Source organism: Sebastes umbrosus, chromosome 3 (genome assembly GCF_015220745.1).
Source record: "Sebastes umbrosus isolate fSebUmb1 chromosome 3, fSebUmb1.pri, whole genome shotgun sequence".
Classification (NCBI taxonomy): Eukaryota; Metazoa; Chordata; class Actinopteri; order Perciformes; family Sebastidae; genus Sebastes; species Sebastes umbrosus.
In genome coordinates this window covers 23,549,194-23,573,007 of record NC_051271.1, presented here as the reverse complement: position 1 = coordinate 23,573,007, position 23,814 = coordinate 23,549,194, and the positions used below count along the sequence as shown (strand labels likewise).

Here is a 23,814-nt window from a genome sequence, read left to right as displayed (position 1 = left end):
AATAAATGCTGCAGCTCCTCCAGACCAACAGAGGTTTCCCGTATCTTGTGAAGTGACGGGGCTCCACAGCGCTTAACGTTATCGTCTCTGACCGGGTGCCGGTGGCTCCCTGCGGGCGCAGTCGGGAGACAATAACGTTTCTCTTCCTGCTTCAGCCCCGGAGGCTGAAGCAGGAAAAGCCAACACTAGGATCAGCAGTGATTCATGGAGTGACCTTCGTCTGGTCAGCTAACATTACTGCCAAGCAGCTGAAATATAGAGTGATATTGTGGTTTTAGCTGACGTGTGTCACCTTACTGTTTTGAGCGATGCTCGTTCATGTCTATGTAGAGCGAGCACAAGCGCGAACCCGACGCTGACTTTCGTTGACTTAACGGCCACAGGTGTCGCTGTTAACAAGCAATTTCTGAAAATTACAAATAGTCCCTTTAAATAATAAAAATACTATTTGAGTAATAACTTTCAAATGACTGATTTGTTTTGATCCTCCTGGCTTGAGGACATATTGAACTCTTTATCTGCAATTAGAAGGATGTGTCAACAGCTGCCTTGACACATCAAGCTGGTGAGTAAGTGACGTGACGAATCAGAGGAGGAGTGAACTTCAACTCAACATGACGCCAGCAGGGCGTGTGGTAAGTCGGTCTGTGGAGCGACATCTGGACCGGACTCACGCTGCTCGCCTCAAGCGTTATTAACACTGGACATGGACCAATGAGACTTAAGAGCTTTTATAAGAACAAGAAATGCAACAATGTAATGTTGGCTCGTTGCTCCGCTGGGTAGGAGAGAGACTGCGCAGATAACAGGCTTCATGACGGCGCACCATCGCCCGGTGATCCTCGTCCAGTCCACGGTGAGCTGACTTTCTGCGTATGTATGTGTGTGTGTGTGGCAGAAGTGTAACCAACCTGTAGCATAACTACTACTACTACTCCAGGTGTGGACTTTGTAGTAGAGGAAGTGTAAAGTTTTCATTTAGGAGGACATGAAAAGTGGCAAAGTTCACATGCAGGTAGGAAATAATTGGTGCGTAAAAGGTCGGAGGTGTGTCAACCTGGTGATCCACGTGCGTCCCCTGGCTGAAGGTATTTCGGCTGCTGTCGGTGAACCGTGCACCATTATGGTTGTTTGTTTGGTTGAAACCAAGCAAGGCACCACCAGTACTGTCACTGGTTCAGTTTCACTTTCGGTTCAACAAGCTCCTCCTTCTGTTTGGAGATTGTAAATAACGTTTATGTAAGAGTCAGATAAACACATTTGTGGCTGCTTATGTAAAAAAATTTGTGTGTAGGCAGTGTCAGAGAGTTTAGTAGCCTACTATAATTTGAGTTGCTACTCTACTTGATTAAGTATATTTACATTTTTTATGCTGCAAAGAAGAAGAAAGAACTCAGACTGTGCTTAGGTGAAATAATACCATAATGCAGGCAAGTATAAGTATAAGGCTAACATTCATAATCCTACATGAGCAAAGGTACATAAGTATTATCAGCAAATTGTATTTAAAATATCAATGGTTCACGTTTTTATCATGCAGAATGCCACATTTTAGAGTATTATAATATATATATATATATATATATATATATATATATATATATAGTTCAGTGGTGGGTTAGGGTTAGGTTAGGTAGACATACTCTATTACAAGTCAAAGTGCATTCAAAATGTTACTTAAGTAAAATTACAAAAATATTAGCTAAATATACAGTAAAACATCTCATTTCAGACTGTAATATTACTCATAATGAACTGTATTATTGGATATTATTACTTAAATGTTGTAATTTGACAATTTAAGGTACTTTACACATGACCGACTGCATCATGTTTTATTGGCTCCTCGTGTGTTCTGCATGTAAAATCTTAATCTGTAAAGTAAAAAGTAACTAAAGCTGTCAACGTAAAAAGGTACATTTCTCTCTAAAAATGGAAAAGTATAAAGAAGCATAAAATGAAAATAATCAAGTAGAGTACAAGTACCTCAAAATTGTACTTAAGCAAAGTACTTGAGTAAATGTACATAATAACATTCCACCACTGACTTTGTTATTGGATTATTATTATTGATGCTTCAAAGCAGTGTTTTAGAGATTCCCTCCAGACATGTTTAAAGATGTATAAAAATACTCTGCTGGAATAATAAAAAGTGTAAGATACAGTTTTTGTACACACACAAAAATATTTTTCATTCAAAATTCTTAGTATTACATCTTCTATGTCTCCTTCATTGAAAGAAAAAAAATCTATAAATATGCAAGTAATGTTCATTTAAAAAGTTTAGCTACTGGACTCAAGTTTATGGAGGACAGAACCTGCCAAAATCAAAAATAAATGAATAAGTAAATAAATGACTCGATAAATAAATAAATATGTCATTAAGTGTAGAAAAATAATATTAATATAAATGTAGCTATTAATTAATTGATAAAATGTGACATAAATTGACATTTCTGTTTTAATTTGCTTATTTATTTATTTGTTTATCTTTGCATTAATTCCCTTGTTTATTTACTTTTCTGCTAATACCCCTTTTATTTATTTATGTATTTATTTTTTATTATTATTTTTTACATTCATTTATTTATTTTTGCATTTAATATTTATTTTTGCATTTATTTGTATTTATTTATTTTTGTATTTATTGTATATTATTTTTAATGTTTATTTATGTATTTATGTATTTATTTATTTATGCATAATTTTTCCTTTGCATTTCACCTCTTATTTATTTACCCAAACTTATTTATTTCTGTATTTTTTTTATGCATTTCTGCCTCATTATGCAAATGATGGGGCTGTCACTCAACGTGTGTCATCATGGGGTCAGTGTGCATGACTATATGTTAGCTAGCAAACGGTGTCTGCCACTGCTTATCAACTCCAGTCTTCATTCCCGGCTCCGTACAGCGGGTCGTCGGCCTGCTGCTGCTCCCCCCACCGCTGCCGCGTACCGGTACAGGTGTGCAGATCAACTGTCTGAAGTTTAATTATTTTGCGTATACACATCCAGTCTGCTCCCCGAGGTTGGGCTCGTTCAGCACCCTGACCACATGATGACACATGTTGAGTGACAGCCCCCTCATTTGCATAATGAGGAAAAATGCATAAAGAAATGTAAAAAGAAAAGAAAAATAAATAAGTTTGGGGAAATAAATAAGGGGTGAAATTTAAAGGAAAAATTGTGCATAAATAAATAAATGCATGCATACATCAATAAAGACATATATTTAAAAAAATTAAAAATAAAATAAATAAATAAACAAATAAATGCAAAAATAAATAAATAAATGTAAAAAATAATAAAATTAATATTAATTATTTTTGCTACATTTAATGGTATATTTATTTATTTATCGAGTCATTTATTTATTCATTTATTTTAGATTTTGGCAGGTTCTGTCCTCCATAAAAGTTGTCTCCTACTTGTCCACTCAGTGTTTGTGTACTGGAGGTTTCAAGTTTCACTCTAAGGTTGCTTTCACAAGCCAACATTTAGTCCGTTTTAATCGTACTCTTGTGCGTACCAAACCGGACGTCTCTCACAAGCAGTCTCGGACCGTTTCCAAGTGAACTCTAGTGCGGTTTGATTGCAGTGAGAACATAATCCAACCCAATTGCAGGACACAAACAAAAATGAAAGCTGCCTTTGCTGGCATTTGTTGAGATAGACACAGGTAAACAACAGGTTAACATGAGTGGGAGAAGACTGACCTGGACTTCTGCAGAAGTCCGATGTTTGCTTGACATCTGGGCCAAAGAGAACACACAGAATATGCGTAATAAAGTCTGCAATGGCTTGTGAATGCGCCCTAAGTTGCATTTTGAACCACAAAACTTTCCTCCTTCAGCAGGTGGATGTGAAAGCAGCCTTGTAGTGTCAAACTCTGCACAAACATCATTCTGCACAGTAAAGATCGAACATCGAGGTGATGTGACAATAAGCAGACTTGTTTTTGAGTGGAGGGGGACTTGTCTTTTGATAAGAACCCGCCTGCTGTTTCTATGTCTAGATTAAAGACTAGAGGGGATTGTGTCCTTACTGTCAGGACAGTACCAGGACTGACGCTGGAGTGACCCGTCTGTCTGCCACCAAATCGCTATCTTCCTTTAAAGCACAAATCAAACTTATTTTTGATGTTCAAAATCTCATTATGTTTGTTTGCCTGCTGTATAATTTAGATTTTTATCTTGTGTCTGTTTCTGCATTTCTTAATTTAATCCAGTTTCTTTGTTTTTATTGCTTGTAAAGCACTTTCTAACATTGGTTTTGAGATATATATATATAAATAATCTTTATTAAAATTTGTATTATTATTATTCATAATCGTACTTAAGTAAAAGTAATTGCTAAGTAGAATGGTCAATTTAAGGGTATTATTTTATTATATAGATTTAATTACTGGATTATAATTATTAACTCATCTCAGAAGTCATTATCATTAACTTATAAGAAGCATTTAATGTATATATTGTTGGATAGTTTAATCTAAAAAAAATACATCATATTATGTTTGTTATGTTTTATGTGTAACATCTTAATCTGCAAAATAAACAGCAACTACAGCTGTCAGATAAATATAGTGCAGTAAAAAGTAGAATATTTCCTTCTGAACGTAGTGGATTAGAAGAATAAAGTAGCATAAAAGGGAAATACTCTAGCAAAGTACAAGTAAAAGTAAATTCCTGAACTGCCTACTACATTATATTTCAGAGGGAAATATTGTCGTTTTTAATCCACTACATCAATTTGACAGATATAGTTACTAGTTACTCTGCATAATCTGATTTTGCAAACAAAACATGTCATTATCTTCTAAAACATGATGCATTGTTACAGATTAAACTACACAGCAGCATGCAGTTAAGTCTCCTCCAGTCTAAAATGTGTTTTGCTTACTGTTACTTCACTTGGATGTTTGAGCTTCACTCTGCAGAATGATGTATGTGCAGAGATTAACACTAGAAGTGTCTTTTAAAACTTTGAAATTATCAATATTTGGATATTCATAGATTTTCCAATGAAGAGGAGGATGTTATTTTTTGTGGAAAATTGACAGAAATTGTTATTCTAAACAGAGTATCTTTAAAATCATCACAGCCAGTGGAAACATTTACACATCATGGCATTGGTAAAACAGATTTTCTCCATTGGTTGGAACTTTGAATGCGCTCAATTAACTTTTAATGATTTCTGATTATTTCTACTCAGTTCTCGTCACCTTTCACACATCTATCACACAGAAAGCACGATTTGCAGATGGTGTTGTACAATACCTAGTTGATTTTAAACGGGAACATACCATAGGAAAATACTAACTTAACAAAGGGTTTTTATTCTAATGTTTTTAAACCCTTTATTGTTTTGTTTTAGTACTTGCTTTTACCTATAAAACGGCATATTAATCCTCTATATGACCTGTACATACAGCAGAATTGACAATAAAGTTGAGTTTGACTTTTATTACTTCAAAGGCCCTGACTTAACGCTCTCTTTTCTTGTCACACAACTGCTGTTAAAGTTGTTTTCCACTGATGATTAGATTTTAAACAATGCCACTGTCCCAGATTTACCATTTTGTGTTAAACGTGGTGCATACTTCATGTTGAAGCCATTATGTCACGTTAGCGCTGAAATGACTAGTCTTTTTTTTTTTTTTTTTTTTACCATTTTCTGACATTTTGCAAACTAAATGATTACTCCATTAATTGAAGCATATTAATTAATGATGAAAATAACTGTTCTCTACATCTAAACTCTACATGTAATAGCCTTCTGTCAATACAATATTCAACAACCTTAATCCAACATTGCCCAACAGAATCCATTTCATATTGCGCAACGTGTTACCTAATCAAACAGGAGGATACACCTTGTCCTTTTTACTAGAGGCATGGCACACCCACCCTTTGTGTTCATTGAGACAAAAAGAGACAAAATTACAACAAAGTATCGCAAATTGACCACAAAGAGACAGAAAATTACCACAAACAGATGCAAAATGACCTCAAAGGGATGTAAAATGACCACAAAGGGCTGTAAAATGACCACAAACAGATGCAAAATGACCACAGAGTCGCAAAATGACCACACAGATGCAAAATGACCACAAAGAGATGCAAAATGACTACAAAGAGTCGCAAAATTACCACAAACAAATGCAAAATGACCACAAAGGGATGCAAAATGACCATAAACAGATACAAAATGACCACAAAGCAACACAAAATTACCACAAAAAGAGGCAAAATGATCACAAAGGGATGCAAAATTACCCCAAAGAGATGCAAAATGACCACTAAGAGATGCAAAATGTCCACCAAGAGACGAAAATGACCACAAAGAGGCAAAATGATCACAAAGAGATGCAAAATGACCAGAGGTGGAAAGAGTACTAGAATATTGTACTCAAGGAAATTTTACTCAAGTAAAAGTAGCCTACTTGTGTAAAAATGTACATACCGGTAACTAAACTTATACACATGTGGAACAACATCAGCAACAAGACCCTTTATGTCCAAACCAACAGACGGACATACTGCAGTCTGTGTATACAACAACCGTTTTTCAATTATATAAATATACAACTGCCTTCCTCAGTGTAGCCTCACAGGAATTAACTAGAGAAGAGACAAAAAAGACAATTAAACAAAACTGATAAAATGAGCTATGGACACCGTGGCACCTGAAACAGTAGAATAAAACATCACCAAAGCAGACAACATGGACATGTTTAAATAATATAAACTCAACAGAGGTTGCAACCAATACACATTTTCTCTATGGTTTTTACACACTGCGTAGCACGCACACGCAACTACGTTGCTTGGCAACAAAATGGTTGTTGAGTTCAGCAGTGTGTTGTTGTACTCACCTGTCTGAACCGCACTGCGAAGTCCTCCACAATCTGCTGCTGGTTCAACTTCTTTACTCGTTCATTCTCAACGCATAACCAGTCCACTCTGCCTCTCTGTCCCAGTATAACTAGTCCACTTGGCCTCTCTGGACCCACTCCTGAAATTCAAAACGTTTTGAGATGAATGAGGCTCTACCGTCACGTAAGGGATCAACAGTCTCAAACAGCAGACAGTCCTCACACATCTCACTGAAGGTAGAAGTTCCCCAGTGAACACAGAAATCACCGCTGGAGGATCACCACAAGCATGTTAGCATTTAGCATGTTGGCCAGACCTAGTGTGCTCCTACTGTACTTCAGCAGCGGATTTATGTCTTTTCTTCCATTCTCACACAGTTTATCAGGACTTTTCATGTGACTTTTGTTCTTACTTTGTAACGGATGCAACGTATCACAATACTTGTGATAAATAATACTAAAAGGGACTCTATGTAAGAATCAGAAATTGCTTGTTAACAGCGACACCTGTCGAGTCAACGAAAGTCAGCGTCCAGTTGCTCGCGCTTGTGCTCGCTTTACATAGGCAATAACGAGCATCGGTCAAAACAGAGAGGTGACACACGTCAGCTAAAACCACAATATCACTCTATATTTCAGCTGATTGGCAGTAATGTTAGCGCATGGGACACCGACCCGATTTATACGTGTAAGAAGTTACAAACAGTACCTTTAAGTAAAATTACAGATTTTAGAAAATAATCAAAAAAGTAATTTAAAAGTAGAAGTAGCCTACACAAAAAAACAACTCTATTACAATAACGAGAGTAAATGTATTTTAGGGCAACCCGATTTTGAAAAAATATCTGTTGCAATTATTTTGACTGATATTGGAATTGCAATATTATGGTGTGATTTTTGCAGTGATCTGTACCAAACAAAGATGTTTTCTTAAGACTGTAGAATATGATGTGTAGGGCAGGATATCTTTATAGCACAACAATATTTAATTTAAATTGGTATTTTGATACACATTGAACCTTAAACAAATATTGTAATTTCCTGATCATCCTTCAATTTGAAAATTGCAGTAGAGCTTATTGTGATTTTGATAAAATTTTGATTAAAGCTGCAGTAGGCAGTATATTTTTGGCATCATTGGGCAAAAATTCCGTAATAACCTTTCAGCATATTGTAATTCAAGTGTTCTGAGAGATAACTAGACTTCTGCACCTCCTCATGGCTCTGTTTTCAGGCTTTAAAAAATCTACCCCGTGACGGGAGACTTTGACCAATCACAGGTCATTTCATTGAGAGAGCGTTCCTATTGGCTGTGCTCCGGTCGTGTGACAAGAACTTGGCGTTCCTTCAACAGATTTTACAATGGCGGCCGCGTCACAAAATTTATCATTTTACAGCTAAACTGTGCACTACAAGATGATTCTGAAAACATTTGAGGCGAGAAATAGGCATTAACGTAACATAATATTGATTCACATTTGATCAGCGCGGCTCTGACTGTTTGTTTTCCTCCGGTCTGTGAAATCTTGCAGATGCCGTTAGGAGCACCGTAGGACACTGGAGGTCATGATTTTTTTTAGGTTACCTGTTTCATGTACTACTGTCACGATATTGCGACATTTTTATAGAAATAACTTTTTTTAATCAAATTTGCTCCAATCTCGCCTACTTCAGCTTTAACTGTGCAGCCCTAATGTAATTTGTTACTTCCACCCCTGAAAATTACCAAAAAAAGAGACGCAAAACAAGCACAACAAGAAACTGCAAAACTATGACAGAGTTGCAAAACGACCACAAAGAGTTGCAAAACGACAACAAATGGGCACAAAACAAACACAGCGTCACAAAACAACACAAGACACGCAAAATGAGTTGCAAAACGACAACGAATAGATGCAAAAGGATGACAGAGACGCAAAACGATCACAAGGAGATGGAAAACTACCACAAAGAGATGCAAAACAACCACAAAGAGTTGCAAAATGCCCGCAAAGGGTCACAAAATGAACACAAAGTGTCACAAAACAACACAAGACACATGAAACAACCAGAGAGTTGCAAAACAACCACAAATAGATGCAAAATGACGACAGAGATGCAAAGCGATCATAAGGAGAAGGAAAATAACCACAAAGACACAGAACAACCACAAAGAGTTGCAAAACCACCACAAAAGATACAAAATGATCCCAAAGAGTCACAAAAAAAACACAGAGTTGCAAAATGACCACAAGAGATGAAAAACGACCACAAAGAGTAGCAAATCGACGAGAGAGACCACCAAACAACCACAAACCACTACCACAAACAAACAGCAGCAAGATCACGATACCTAAATTAGGCACAGGGCTTGTTAAAGAGGAAATTCTTGTAGCCTCAAGACAAATTCATAAATCAAGGAAAAAAATCCTTGTGGAGTGTGTAATTTAAAAAGTGCTGTTGAAGCCAAGACGACCAGCAGTACTGTTTACAGCGGATGGTTAATTTAAAACGAACCTAAGTTCATTAAATGAAGAAAAAATGTTTTTTTTTATCAACAGTTTTGTTGCCTTGGGTCTTACAGTATGCTTGCATGTTTGACCTAAAACATGTGTTGTTTGGTTTTTATCATATCGATAACTATAAAATCCAAGTTCTTAAATAAAGTAGCATTAAGGTAAAATTGATCTTGCTAATCAGCTCTTCTTCTCTCAACAGTTTCATTCAAGTTTGACAAAAAAACCCAAAGGATGACATACTACATTTCCTTTTGTTGTTTCTAGAAAGACGTCCAGTTCCAGTCGACCTGTAACCTGTGCCGAGAGAGTCACAAAACTCAGGTCTGGCTTTGTTTCTTAGTTCTGAGGTAGGCATACAGCGTGTGACTTGTTTGTCTAAACTTAAATTATTGGATATCATACTTACAAATGACAGAGAAAATGTGTCTATAATCAGCAATGTAGCTGGAAAAACACACTAACCAAATACAACGGAGTCAGATATTCTACATTAGTCATGAGAGAAAATGTTAAAATATTAACAACAAATTATTCTGTTTGTTTAATTCATATTTATGTTAAATCAATCTATTGATAGATGTCTACTCTGACAGCCACTGTTGCAAAGACTCAAAACATCACAAAGATGTCCACATTATCATAATTAATATATTATAATCAGTGTCTGTTCATTCTCTTAAAGCTTCTTGAGTACATCTACGTGTGCTGCCCCTGGGCTGCCTACAATACAACTACAGAGCTGCTTGAACACTAAAAGACTGAAAGACGCCATTGAGGTGAGAGAAGGTATCAAATAAATTAACATTTTGGTTATGTTTATCTTTTTTTGTAGAAACTATCATATTTTTATTTTCTCTGATACTCTCCTGATAGTGGACAGTTTCCTTTTTGTTTAATTTGGAAAACATTATTCAAAAATGTGTCTAATTTTATAAATATTTTTTAATTTTTCTTATCTCTTTTCAGAGATCTGACGCTATGCTGTATGCTCCGTCATCTAATGATGTTGAAGTAAGTTCTAAAAATGGGCTACATGTTTGAGTTTCGTTTTTGACTTTAGTCAGCAGAAAGATGAAAAGATTGTGTCTGCACACTAGAATCAATGACGTTCCAACGTAAACTTAAAAGATAAGGTTAGCATTATACTGTATTTTCCTTATTGTCAACAAATCCTATGAAAAGGACCAAAACCAAAAAGGAATTAATCCTACAAACAAGCATTGTCTGTGTAGTCAAAGCCTGGGGGTGTCACAGACCTCTCTTAAACCTGCAGTAGGCGGAATAATTTGGGGATCATTGGGTAAAAATTCCATAATAACCTTTCATCATATTGTAATTCAAGTGTTCTGAGAGAAAACTAGACTTCTGCACCTCCTCATGGCTCTGTTTTCAGGCTTTAGAAAATCTAGCCCGTGACGGGAGACTTTGGCCAATCACAGGTCATTTCAGAAAGAGAGCGTTCCTATTGGCTTTTCATTGAAAGGAGGCAGCTGTCAATCACTCGCGAACTCTGATCAAACGGTCAAACTAGGCAGCTCTGATCAAATATGAATCAATGTTCTGTTACTGTAATGACTATTTCTCACCTCAAATGTTTTCAGAAACATCTTGTAGTGTACTGTTTAGCTGTAAAATGAGAAAGTTTGCTCCGGCTGGTGCTTAGTATTTCCTCAACAGATCTCAACATGGCTGTCGGGTCACAAACTTTCTGCTGAATTGACGAAAAACCTCCAACATGGGCAGACTAGAGCCGACGTCAGCTTGGTGTGTCAGGGCCTTTAGTTTTCTTCTTTCCATTGGATTTGTTGATAATAACAAAAACAGAGAATAATGCCAACCACATCCTTTCAAATTGAAACACCACATTGACATCAGCTTTCCATTTATTATGCAGCATAATAGTTGTCTGGCTAGGAAAGCAGTGGTACAGTTAAAAAAAATCAATTTGAGACAGAATCTACGTTTTATCCAGATCTGTGAGCGTGATCGAGTTGCTGCTTTAAAGTTGGTAATACTTGCACGATGTGCTCAAAGGCCTGACACAGCTACAAAAACATGTGAATCTTGTTTAATATAATAAATCTGTAACTGTATGTGTCCATACTGATGCATTTCTCACTCTCCTAGGAGAAATGCAAAATGATGTCACTCAGATGTTACATGTTGGAGTTGATGATGGTCATCAATGAGGAAGACATCAAGGGTTCCAAAGCAAATTGCATTTTTGATTTCAATGAAATACTTCCTGAAGCTAAACATGTAAGTCCTGTTAACAAAATCCTCCTAGTCTGTACTACCTGTCATTTTCACATAACCACTGATAAAGCTGGTATTAACATCAGTCATCCGTGGTTATGTGTAAAACTGTATGCATTTTTTTTTTTTGCAAATAAAGCTTTTCATGTCTGATATATATATATATATATTTTTACCATCAGCGCAACACATGACATTACACAAAGCTTCTGAGCGTTTATTTATATTTTCACTTTTAAATAATTCATTTTATTAATGTTTAAAAATACATTTTATTGTGTCTCTTTTGAATTTCAGGTTGGCTGTCCACCATGTGAAGCATACTCACTTGAAAATATTACAGTATTCCTGGAAAGACTAAATAACCTTTTGCAAGAAATGAATAGTCGTAATACGTAATAGAATGCAAATACTGTAAGCTACAAATTTGTATATATTTATAAATAATTGTGTCTCTGTTATTTTGTAAATATCACACTTTAACTATGTCAACCTGTGACAGTATGTTGTCCTGTATTGGATGACGGTGCTGCCTCAGAGACCGTTGATTGTTTTTAACTGAAGTCTCTGTCACTGTCCGTCACTATCTGCCTTTCAGTTGTACAGTTTTGAGAGAAGTCAGAAAGTATCAGAAAGTAGCATACAGTAGCAGCATGTACCGTGTAATATTAAACACTACAGTACTGAATGTAACATACAGTATATGCCTAATGAACTCCAGTATCTACAGAATAGTTGCTCACCCAGTAAATAATATCACAACTATGGCGTCTTTCATTGTATTTCTTTTGATGAAGTGTTTGTTTGGTATTTTTCAACCTCAAATGTTTTTGCGTCTAAGTGACTAATGAGGACAACAATGTTTGAAACTTGTCCAGTATTGAGGGATAACTGTAACCGGCAAGTGAGCAGCGTCAGTGTAACGTTACGTTCACTAAAGTGCTTGTTTTTTTGCCACTGACAGGCTCAAATTGTTATTATAAGTGTCTGATGACATTATGGAAAGGACCCTACAGAGAAATAAAACATTTTTCTTGCCTTTTGCATGATCCGGTCTGTTAATTATTGTGTCCAAGTCCCGCTCAAGGAGAAGTCTTATTGTGAAATCTGAATATCCGTATACTCTGGCTGAAATAAATACGGGCAGCCATCAAATTCAAAAAATCTTGTAGATAACACTAAGCTACACTTTCTGTATTCCAACACAACAAACTGCCCGGCTGGCACTCACGTTTCCACCATGGATGTATCAAAGAATGTTCCATCATTTTGTGTCCCTGCAACACGTCATCTCACGAGATTTCAGAACAGACTTCTTCTTCTTCTTCTTTGGATTCGGCAGACTAGACGCTGCAATGACGTATTGCTGCCCTCTATTGATTATTAAAGGGACTCTATGTAAGAATCAGAAATTTCTTGTTAACAGCGACACCTGTGGCCGTTAAGTCAACAAAAGTCAGCGTCCTGTTGCTCGCGCTTGTGCTCGCTCTACATAGACATGAACGAGCATCGCTCAACACAGTGAGGCGACACACGTCAGCTAAAACCACTATATCACTCTATATTTCACCTGCTTGGCAGTAATGTTAGCTGACCAGACGAAGGTCTCTCCATGAATCAATGCTGATACTGTGTTTTCCTGCCTCAGCCTCCCGACCGTGGTCAGAAGGGACAGGGGAGACACCGGAGTTTTGGTCGGAGACGATAACGTTACTCGCTCCGGAGCCCCGCCCCTTCACTCAGCAGCATGAAACAAGACACGGGAAACCTCTGTCGGTCTGGAGGAGCTGCAGCATTTATTTCTGCACAAACGTCCACTGTACATTCACTAGATATTCTCAGAGCTAAGCTAACTCTTCTGCAGTGTGTAGTGTGCGGCATGCACGTGAGAGGTGGAGCGAGAGAGCAAGTGAGAATGAGCACGGTGTGTGAGTGAAGGCAGGCAGAGGAGCAGAGTACAGCAGAGACTCCGGCCCTGGAGACCAAAGCTATGGCTATTGGCCAACTTAGCATCATGATGCATGATGCATTGTGTCAATCCTCGAGGTCCAGCAAACATGCTGAGTGCATTTCCTTCCTCATAAAACACTTAATGAAATTGTGCATTGGTTACATCCATGTTTGTTTTCTAGTGGTCTTCCTCCTCACTCCCTTTGTTGGCACATTGCTACGTTTCTTGGTGCATTTGTATTACCAACTGTTGTTTAGTGGAATAGGGAATGGGAATCGCAGAGCATTCTGGGGTGCGCCGCAATTTTTGGAGGGTAGCGAGCTACGGTGTCATTATATATCACCGGTCTATTCATCAGAAATGTATAAAGTACGTGCAAAAGACAGTTAGTTAATGATTTCAGTCCTATAGAATTAGGAGGACCTTGTCAGCTTGCCACATATTACGGTCACTGTTTTGGCGTTAGTGAACACCTGTCAGCAGTTCAAAATATGTAAATCTTTGGAGGCCGATGTCCAATCTACCGGTATCTTGCAAAGTGAAAACTGCATGTGTAGTGGGTCTGCTTCTGCGTTGTGTTGCGTATAAGGTAAGGACACACTTCCTGGCACTGGCTTTGAGCAATTTATTTTCTCACCAGCGGCAACAGCAACTGTAGATGTGGAGAAACAAAACATTCACAGGGTCTCTCTTGCATTCGTGCTCTCAGCCCCTATGTAGTATTGTGTTAAGTCACTCAGTGCTCCATGCTATCAAACAGACTCAACAGCACACTCTGGCGTGGCGAGCTACACAGCAGCCCTGCGACACACACAAGCCTCGACACACTTCTCCTCTAATTGATGCATGAGAAGAAATAAAATAGCAACTCTAAAGCTTAACAATGCTAATACAGTGACTTTCAATGTGTTGTAAGTAGTTTAACCTCACATTTACAACGTAAACAGCGAAATACAGAGAGTCAAGTACATTACCTTTAGGCCTGTGGGAAGACCCCCAAAAGTGCTTTAGTTTTTGAGATACCCCTACCGGAGGTAGAACAAAGCACAACAATGATTTTCATATTCTCTTAGGTCTCCCATACATGAAATGGATTCTTGTATAAAAATATTTTACTGCAAAAGTGGTTAAATTGACAGATATTGTGACATAACCCATAAATAAAAAAAGCGCAAAATGAAGCCAGGCCGAATGGGAGATGGTACACCAAAGCTCATGTAATTTCATAATGATAGCTCTGATTGATCCCAAATTTGATGTGATAATGGCCAGGGGGTTTCTCTACGTGTGTGAAGAAACGGAATGTGAATATATTGATGCATTGAGGAAATACAGTACTACAAACACATAAGTACAATAAGCGGAAGTATCAAATTTGAAGGTCTATGATGAATGTATTCATTTACTTTGAGGTAGCTTTGGCTGGGATTGTCCTAGAAACACCAATCTGGGTTTTCTGGAATGGTATGACTGTGCTGAATCCAGCAATATATGATATGTCACTGTAGCAGGTATGGTCAATGGTCTACATTAAGAAATGTATCAAGTGTTCCAAGCATGAAATGGGGGTAAATGGCATATCTGCAGTCAATAGATACTTATTAATACACTTCAATCAGGGAGCAATTGTTACACACCAGTTATTGAAAGTTTTGTATCTACTTTAATTTAAGGAGTAAATAAATGTTCTTGATGCAATTGAAAGTAATAATTTGCACTTAAACCTTTAAGTAAGGGATAATGTACAGCGAGCCGGCCATTGTTGTGGAATAAACCCTGACAGGGTGATGCGGTACCCCGATGCAAAGCATCGCCCTGAAGGGCTTTATTTCACAACAATGACCCACTAGCTGTACATTATCCTGCTAATTACACAGCTAATTACTTCAGAAATCAATAATTTGACACAAAAATGGTCCTCCATAGTCCGAGATCAGAACTGCGCGCATAGCAACGATCTGTTATACATAGCAACAGTCTGTTATACATAGCAACGGTCTGTTGTAAAGAAATATCAGAGAGTAGAACGCCATGATTGACTAATTAGAATCGAGTATTCAACAAAGTCATGTAATAAGTATGAATATATAACACCCATATAAACACAAAGCGTTCCCTGGTCTATTTTTTTCTTGCTTTTTCCATCTTTTGAATGCAGCATGTCCATCCACATTATCTTCGGTGACAAAATGTGTCATGTTTGGACACTCAGGAAAGGTGCACAAGCAAAACAAGGTTCACACTGAGACATGCATTTGAATTTCATCACTGCAGTATGGGTGTGGGATGTTTCTGAGCTTTTGTGGAGCCGCTGGTTTCTGGAAGAACGTGGCCTCATGGATCCGTCTTCTGACTGTCTATCCTTTTCCAATGGGATTCCAGAGAAGTGCCTTTGGAAGATGTCTATGACGCCACATTGCTGGCTGATAGAGTATGGTCTAGACCTGCTTTATATGAAAAGTGTCTTTAGATAACTTCTCTTATGATTTGATGCTATATAAATACCTTGAATTGAATACATTGCTCTCAGAACATGTTGCTTGAAAGCATCTTCAGTCGGGGGATGTTGTGCTGCTGATTCATTGGTTGTGGATGCCAAACTACATCTCAGCTCATCAAGGCTAGTGCAAGTCCTGTTCTCTTTTGTCCTTCCAGTTGGAGAAGGGCTGCACGATTATCAAAATTGTATCGATATGCCCTACTGCAATTTTCAAATCGCAGTATTTGTTAAAATCGCAATATTTGTTAAAGGTAACTACAGAGAGCTCGCGTACCAGCTCGGTGGTGTGCTGCAGACTGAGCCTCTGTGTTATTAATTTATTATCTTCATAAAGTATCATAAACCCTCGGCTACACAAGACTGAAACTAAAGCTACAGTAGGCTGTGTAGTCAGACTGTTTAGGTTAGTTTGTCACATATCTTACTAGTAAACTCATCAGCTGGCTGAAACAAAGCAGCCCTTCTTCCCCCTATCAGCCCTAATGTTAGCTGCAGCAGAGGACAGAGGACAGGAGGACAGGAGGACAGAGGACAGGAGGACAGAAGACAGGAGGAAGGACTGACACTGACTGATGTGTTCTTCAATCTTTATAAACTTCATTTAGTATTTTCATGTCAGGAATATGATTTATTTCATTAACATGTTAGATTGTTTCCAGTGAGAAAAGTTTATCTGGTGGCTTTGCTGTTGTAAACATTACTGTTGCTGCTCTAGAAACAACATTTAGCCTAGTTATATTTTAAATACAGTATATGTATATGTATAGCTAATATGCACACTTCAATATTTGTTTATTTATCGCAAGTCATATCGTCATCGCAATATTGAACAGTGTTATCGGACATCGCAGATGTTCCTCGTATGGTGCAGGCCTAGTGTGAGAGGCTGCACCTTGCATAGTATGAGAGTTGTGTGGAAGAGTTTAATTGCCAGTTCTAGTGCTCCCCCTTTGTACAGCGTGACTGTGGCTGCCAAAAGTCAACAATAAGTAATATTCTTATAAGAAATATATTTGCCTCCTGCGTGAACTGTACATTGCTGAATAGGGTAGGCCTACGCTACTCTATTTTAACATCGGTCATAATGGTGGTACTTGGAGAGCCAAATATTTTCTGAGGTGGTACTTAGCGAAAAAAGTTTGAGAACCACTGTTCTAGGTCATTGAATGCCTGAAAATCTGAGTTGTGGAGACCCTGCAGAAGAACCATGCCATCAATGATGTACGCAGATACATGTAGTTCCTCTGAATTCAGTAGTTGCTGTATTTCCTCAACTACAGTCTCAATTGTCTAAGCAAAGTCAGCCTTTGTTGTTTTCTTGATGCTTCCATCGTCATTAAACAAAGACGGAGGGACAGCAGCAAGTTCATGAGACACCTCACTCTGCTTGGAAACAGCAAGATGACTTTGGAAGAGCACATTTGAGTCTATGTGATCTTGTGTGCTGGTCACAAATTATTTTTTTCATGTCTATGAATGTTTCACAGTGTTTTCATTTTCTGGGTCCCCCTCACAAGATGGCTGATGTCAGTAACCACAGCATAGTGGATAACATGAAATACCTTTTTGACACTGATGAGAAGAGTTCAGAAGCCCATCAGGAACCATGAAAGCTCTTTTGCAACCTTCTCAGAAACAACGAACTCTGAATACCGAATTCAGAGGAACCATCTGCGTACGTCATTGATGGCATGGCTCTTCTGCAGGGTCTCCATAACTCACACTTTCAGACATTTAGCGACCTAGGTGAGAGCATCTGGAGGAAGATTGCAGCCTTTTTTTGCAAGGATCTGTACTAAACAAAGATGCAGCCTTAAGGCCCAGATACACCAAGCTGACATAAAAAAACTAGCGGTGATGAGTCAGACCGTTGCGTTGCCTCACGTTGTTTTTGTCTTGGCCGACAAGTTGCATTTGAACACACTGCAAAAACTACAGTTAGCGCGTACGTTCTGCGCCTGTGTGAGAGGAATTAACTCTCCAAACCAGCAGGCGGCGGTAGTCTGTATTCATTATTCAAAAAGAGAAATAGGAGAACCGAGGACGGTGGATATACAAGCCAGTATGATACGCACATGAAACTAAGCAGCGTCTGCCGACCATTTTCACACCACTCTCACTCACCACTTAGCTTCATTCCAGATGTTCATATTTCTGTGAAAATATCCGTATATTGGAATGATCAGATGAGATGAAGATGAAAAATCAGAAGAGTCTTCAGTGTTTGTCCTCTTGACTTTAGTCATCGGCTTGCTTTCCTCACGTCCATTTCTCTTCTCGTGCACTGATTTGTTTAAGCTGAACAGCCAATCAGAGTGATTTCTCTCACCGACGAGCACCACCACTGATTCAACACGCTGAATTGGCTGAAAAACCTCCAACACGGGCAGAAAAAAGGGTGCTGGACACACTGAAAAAAAGCTAGGTCAACGGACGCTTGGCGACATCCCCAAACTGTCTGACGGCGTGTTGGTGTGTCAGGGCCTTTAACAGGATAGGAGGGCTTCAACGGTGTGGCTATAGTCTTTGATACAACCATTCCCCAACAATAAAATAATTGATCTTGAAAGAAAACAAAGAGGCACAGTTCAACTCAAAACACCTACATGTTATTACGGGAAAAGCAAATGTTCCAAACTACAGAAAGTGCAGCGGGAGCAAAGATGATACAGGACTGCCTCTTTGGCAGGAGGCTTTGAAAATGGTTAGAGGTCAAGATGGTCAGCCAGTCACAGGTAGAAAAAGCGTTGTAGACCTATACAGTAACCAGGAGGATGCTGACGCTAGATAAGTGTTGAGCCAATACACCTTGCACAGTAACACTCTCGCCTTATCATCAAATGCAATGAAATATATGTACCCAATCTGTGCTATTTCACAGAAACTTGGAGTTCAATTCTATGATTGTCTACCATGCTACCATGAGCTGATGAGGAAGTTTGGCATCCACAACCGATGTATCAGTAGCCCACAGCCCGTTGTCATTCCCAGAGCATCAAATATCAATGCCTTTTCACGTCCGTCGGCGTTCGATATTATCGCACAAGGCACCCTTTAGCGCCGGTATGAGACACACTGGGCTTTCCATTATCTATAATGTAAACTCATCCACGGCAACAGTAAACACTCAGAAAAAGTGCTTTGGTGACGTAGTTTAAAGAGTGAAAGAGACACACAGGGCGGGCGAGAAAGTGGATGGGTCCAACAAACACAAGGCTTCCATCCAGGAGACCGCTGTTCCGTGTGTTAAGTGTCACTTTCACGTTACAATCAGCTCTTCGTTCATGTCCCGTGTTCACAACGGCATGCCAGTTTTCACTGTACAAAAATAGTAATTTTAAGACCAACCATGATGTTCATTCTCAAACCTAAGCAAGGGTTTTGTTTAATTCACAACGTCAAGTTAGCGCAACCAAAAAGTGATGCAGAGGGGTCTGACAAAGTGTCCGTATGACGAGTGATGAGTTGGGATGAGAACGTGTTGCGGTACAACATCCCCCGACTGAAGATGCTTTCAAGCAACATGTTCTGAGAGCAATGTATTCAATTCAAGGTATTTATATAGCATCAAATCATAAGAGAAGTTATCTAAAGACACTTTTCATATAAAGCAGGTCTAGACCATACTCTATCAGCCAGCAATGTGGCGTCATAGACATCTTCCAAAGGCACTTCTCTGGAATCCCATTGGAAAAGGATAGACAGTCAGAAGACGGATCCATGAGGCCACGTTCTTCCAGAAACCAGCGGCTCCACAAAAGCTCAGAAACATCCCACACCCATACTGCAGTGATGAAATTCAAATGCATGTCTCAGTGTGAACCTTGTTTTGCTTGTGCACCTTTCCTGAGTGTCCAAACATGACACATTTTGTCACCGAAGATAATGTGGATGGACATGCTGCATTCAAAAGATGGAAAAAGCAAGAAAAAAATAGACCAGGGAACGCTTTGTGTTTATATGGGTGTTATATATTCATACTTATTACATGACTTTGTTGAATACTCGATTCTAATCAGTCAATCATGGCGTTCTACTCTCTGATATTTCTTTACAACAGACCGTTGCTATGTATAACAGACTGTTGCTATGTATAACAGATCGTTGCTATGCGCGCAGTTCTGATCTCGGACTATGGAGGACCATTTTTGTGTCAAATTATTGATTTCTGAAGTAATTAGCTGTGTAATTAGCAGGATAATGTACAGCTAGTGGGTCATTGTTGTGAAATAAAGCCCTTCAGGGCGATGCTTTGCATCGGGGTGCCGCATCACCCTGTCAGGGTTTATTCCACAACAATGGCCGGCTCGCTGTACATTATCCCTTACTTAAAGGTTTAAGTGCAAATTATTACTTTCAATTGCATCAAGAACATTTATTTACTCCTTAAATTAAAGTAGATACAAAACTTTCAATAACTGGTGTGTAACAATTGCTCCCTGATTGAAGTGTATTAATAAGTATCTATTGACTGCAGATATGCCATTTACCCCCATTTCATGCTTGGAACACTTGATACATTTCTTAATGTAGACCATTGACCATACCTGCTACAGTGACATATCATATATTGCTGGATTCAGCACAGTCATACCATTCCAGAAAACCCAGATTGGTGTTTCTAGGACAATCCCAGCCAAAGCTACCTCAAAGTAAATGAATACATTCATCATAGACCTTCAAATTTGATACTTCCGCTTATTGTACTTATGTGTTTGTAGTACTGTATTTCCTCAATGCATCAATATATTCACATTCTGTTTCTTCACACACGTAGAGAAACCCCCTGGCCATTATCACATCAAATTTGGGATCAATCAGAGCTATCATTATGAAATTACATGAGCTTTGGTGTACCATCTCCCATTCGGCCTGGCTTCATTTTGCGCTTTTTTTATTTATGGGTATGGGAGACCTAAGAAAATATGAAAATCATTGTTGTGCTTTGTTCTACCTCCGGTAGGGGTATCTCGAAAACTAAAGCACTTTTGGGGGTCTTCCCACAGGCCTACTTCCCGGTAAGAATCCCGACTCCCGGAGCAAACAGGAGGTCAAGCCAACGGAAATGCCGTTCTTAAAACAAGATGCTCGCTATACTTCCAGCGATAACCCCGACATTTCTCTTTATAGGAAGGTGTCTAACCTTAACATGAGACCCAACCTACTTATGTATACAATTTCATAAGAATATAACACAATATCAACAATTCTTAAGAAACATAGGAAAAGTCATAGTGGAAATGCTATCCTGCATCCTTCAAAATAAAAGTCTGTACTTTGATCCAAAGAATTCTTCCAGTAAGGGATAATGTACAGCGAGCCGGTCATTGTTGTGAAAGAAACCCCAACAAAGCGGAGGGGTCTCTCATCGCCCTGAAGGGGTTTCTTTCACAACAATGACCCGCTAGCTGTACATTATCCCGCTTATTACACGGCTACTTACTTAAGAAATCAATAATTTGACACAAAAATGGTACTCCAGAGAACGACATCATAACTGCGCCCATAGCAACAGTCTGTTATACATAGCAACGGTCTGCTATAAAGAAATAACAGACCATAGAACGCCTTGATTGACCAATCAGAATTGGGTTTTTAACAAAGCTGTGTATTTATTAAAGGGACTGTTTGTAACTTTTTACACGTATAAATCTACCGGGTCGGGATCCCATGCGGGATCCCATGCGCGCTCGCATATGCGCGCGCGCATATCGCATATGTGCGCTCGCTCGCATATACGTGCCCGTGTGTGGCCGGAGTCTCTCCTCCTCTGCCTGCTTGCCTTCACTCACACAACGCGCGCGTTCTCGCTGTCTCGCTCCATCTCTTGACGTGCATGCGCGCTCACTCCACACTGCAGAAGAGTTAGTTTAGCTCTGAGAATATCTAGTGAATGTACAGTGGACGTTTGTGCAGAATTAAATGCTGCAGCTCCTCCAGACCAACAGAGGTTTCCCGTGTCTTGTGAAGTGACGGGGCTCCTCAGCGAGAAACGTTATCGTCTCTGACCGGGTGCTGGTGTCTCCCTGCGGGCGCAGTCGGGAGGCGATAACGTTTCTCTTCCTGCTTCAGCCTCCGGCATGACCCACTTTTCCTGCTTCAGCCCCGGAGGCTGAAGCAGCGGGGCTAGAGCAGGAAAAGCCAGTACTAGGATCAGCATTGATTCATGGAGAGACCTTCGTCTGATCAGCTAACATTACTGCCAAGCAGGTGAAATATAGAGTGATATTGTGGTTTTAGCTGACGTGTGTTGCCTCACTGTTTTGAGCGATGCTCGTTCATGTCTATGTAGAGCGAGCAAGCGCGAACCCGACACTGACTTTCGTTGACTTAATGGCCACAGGTGTCGCTGTTAACAAGACATTTCTGAAAGTTACAAATAGTCCCTTTAATAATAATGGTTCTGTTACATGTCTATGTTCCTTTGTTCATTTTAATGGGTTCAACAAAGAGCTTCCGTAGAAAGACCAGACAGGCAAGAAGACTTTTTCTAAAATTGCAACAGTGATGCAGATGAGTCATAGGATAACGCTGACAACGATTGAAGTTGTGAATTTTTCTCTGAAGAGGGTTTATGGGAAGACTGTTCAACAGTTTCTGTTACAACAGATAGAAAGTGCATGTGGCAACAGTTTTCTGTAATGAGGGTGTTACGGGCCCTGGGAATCTAAACATTGTACTATTTTGGAACAAATTTGAGTCCACGACAGAAAATCAGTATTTGAGCTTTTTATTCTAAAGTTCTGCTGCCAGACTGGAACATGACGGGTTCAGACAAAGCATCAGGTTTTGGCTTGGGTTCAGTCTGATTTGTTGGGTAAGGCTTTGGGCTCGGATCCAGACAGGTTTGGTTATATTAAAAGCTGTTTCTCTTTCTCCGTCTGACTGTGCCAATCGTATGCGTACATGGCCGGCAGCTAGATCGCTATTGCCAAGTGAGAAGAGGAAACTAGAGACGTGGTCATTGCAAATTGCGTTATCCTGCAGACTGAGCCAACAGTCAGTAATTGATGAAGTAAAGAAAAATATAGCGTCTGGTCTTGGGTCAGGCTCGGATCTCAAGTTTGGCAGTTGCTGAAGATGATACCTGGCCAGCGTGGATGAAAAGCTAACAATTTGTATCAATGACTAAAAGTCAGGAATTTTGACTCATGATTGCAGAGGCCCAGAGGCAAGACTGCAAGACAGAAAGGTAAAAGATTCAATTAAAGGAGAGGATTGTTTGAACATGCTGAGCATACAGATGAAGGACAGAGGGTTGATTGATTGGTTTCAGAAGTTGTTCTTTTTCACACATTTGTTTTTTTGCTGTGACCCTGGGTCGCCATTGGAATTCAAAGTTATTACGGTGAACTGAAGCGGAATACAGCTGCTGTTAAAGGACCAAGCAACCTCTTGAGATTACAGACTGCATTTGATACTCAAAATATGATTTTTTGATGTTGTGTTCAGTTGAGTATAGTGTTTGGGATTCAACATTAAAGTTAGGTAAATTAAGGTTATTTTTATTTTATCCAGAAAAAAAACAATCTTATCTCTTTGAGTGCTTTACTTGAATATATCTTGCAAGTTGCTTATGTTTTTAATGCAACACATGGATTCAATTATGACTAATTTAATAACTGTAGAAGTTTACTTACTTGCTTAATTAAACGCACAACTGTGAAATTGAATGAACCAGTAAGCAAAACATTACACATTATACATCATTATACAATCACAAACATCATC

At 38.9% G+C, this 23,814-nt stretch overlaps 1 protein-coding gene across 1 annotated transcript; it reads left to right on the top strand.

The window, feature by feature from the left end:
- Nucleotides 1-620: 620 nt before the first annotated feature.
- On the top strand, nucleotides 621-12,397 carry LOC119483788 (interleukin-15-like). The gene is made up of 6 exons (XM_037762272.1): nucleotides 621-856; nucleotides 9,641-9,723; nucleotides 10,059-10,152; nucleotides 10,343-10,387; nucleotides 11,504-11,635; nucleotides 11,930-12,397. The coding sequence occupies exons 1-6, from the start codon at nucleotides 815-817 to the stop codon at nucleotides 12,029-12,031; spliced, it is 498 nt and encodes a 165-aa protein (XP_037618200.1). The 5' UTR covers nucleotides 621-814; the 3' UTR covers nucleotides 12,032-12,397.
- Nucleotides 12,398-23,814: the final 11,417 nt, after the last annotated feature.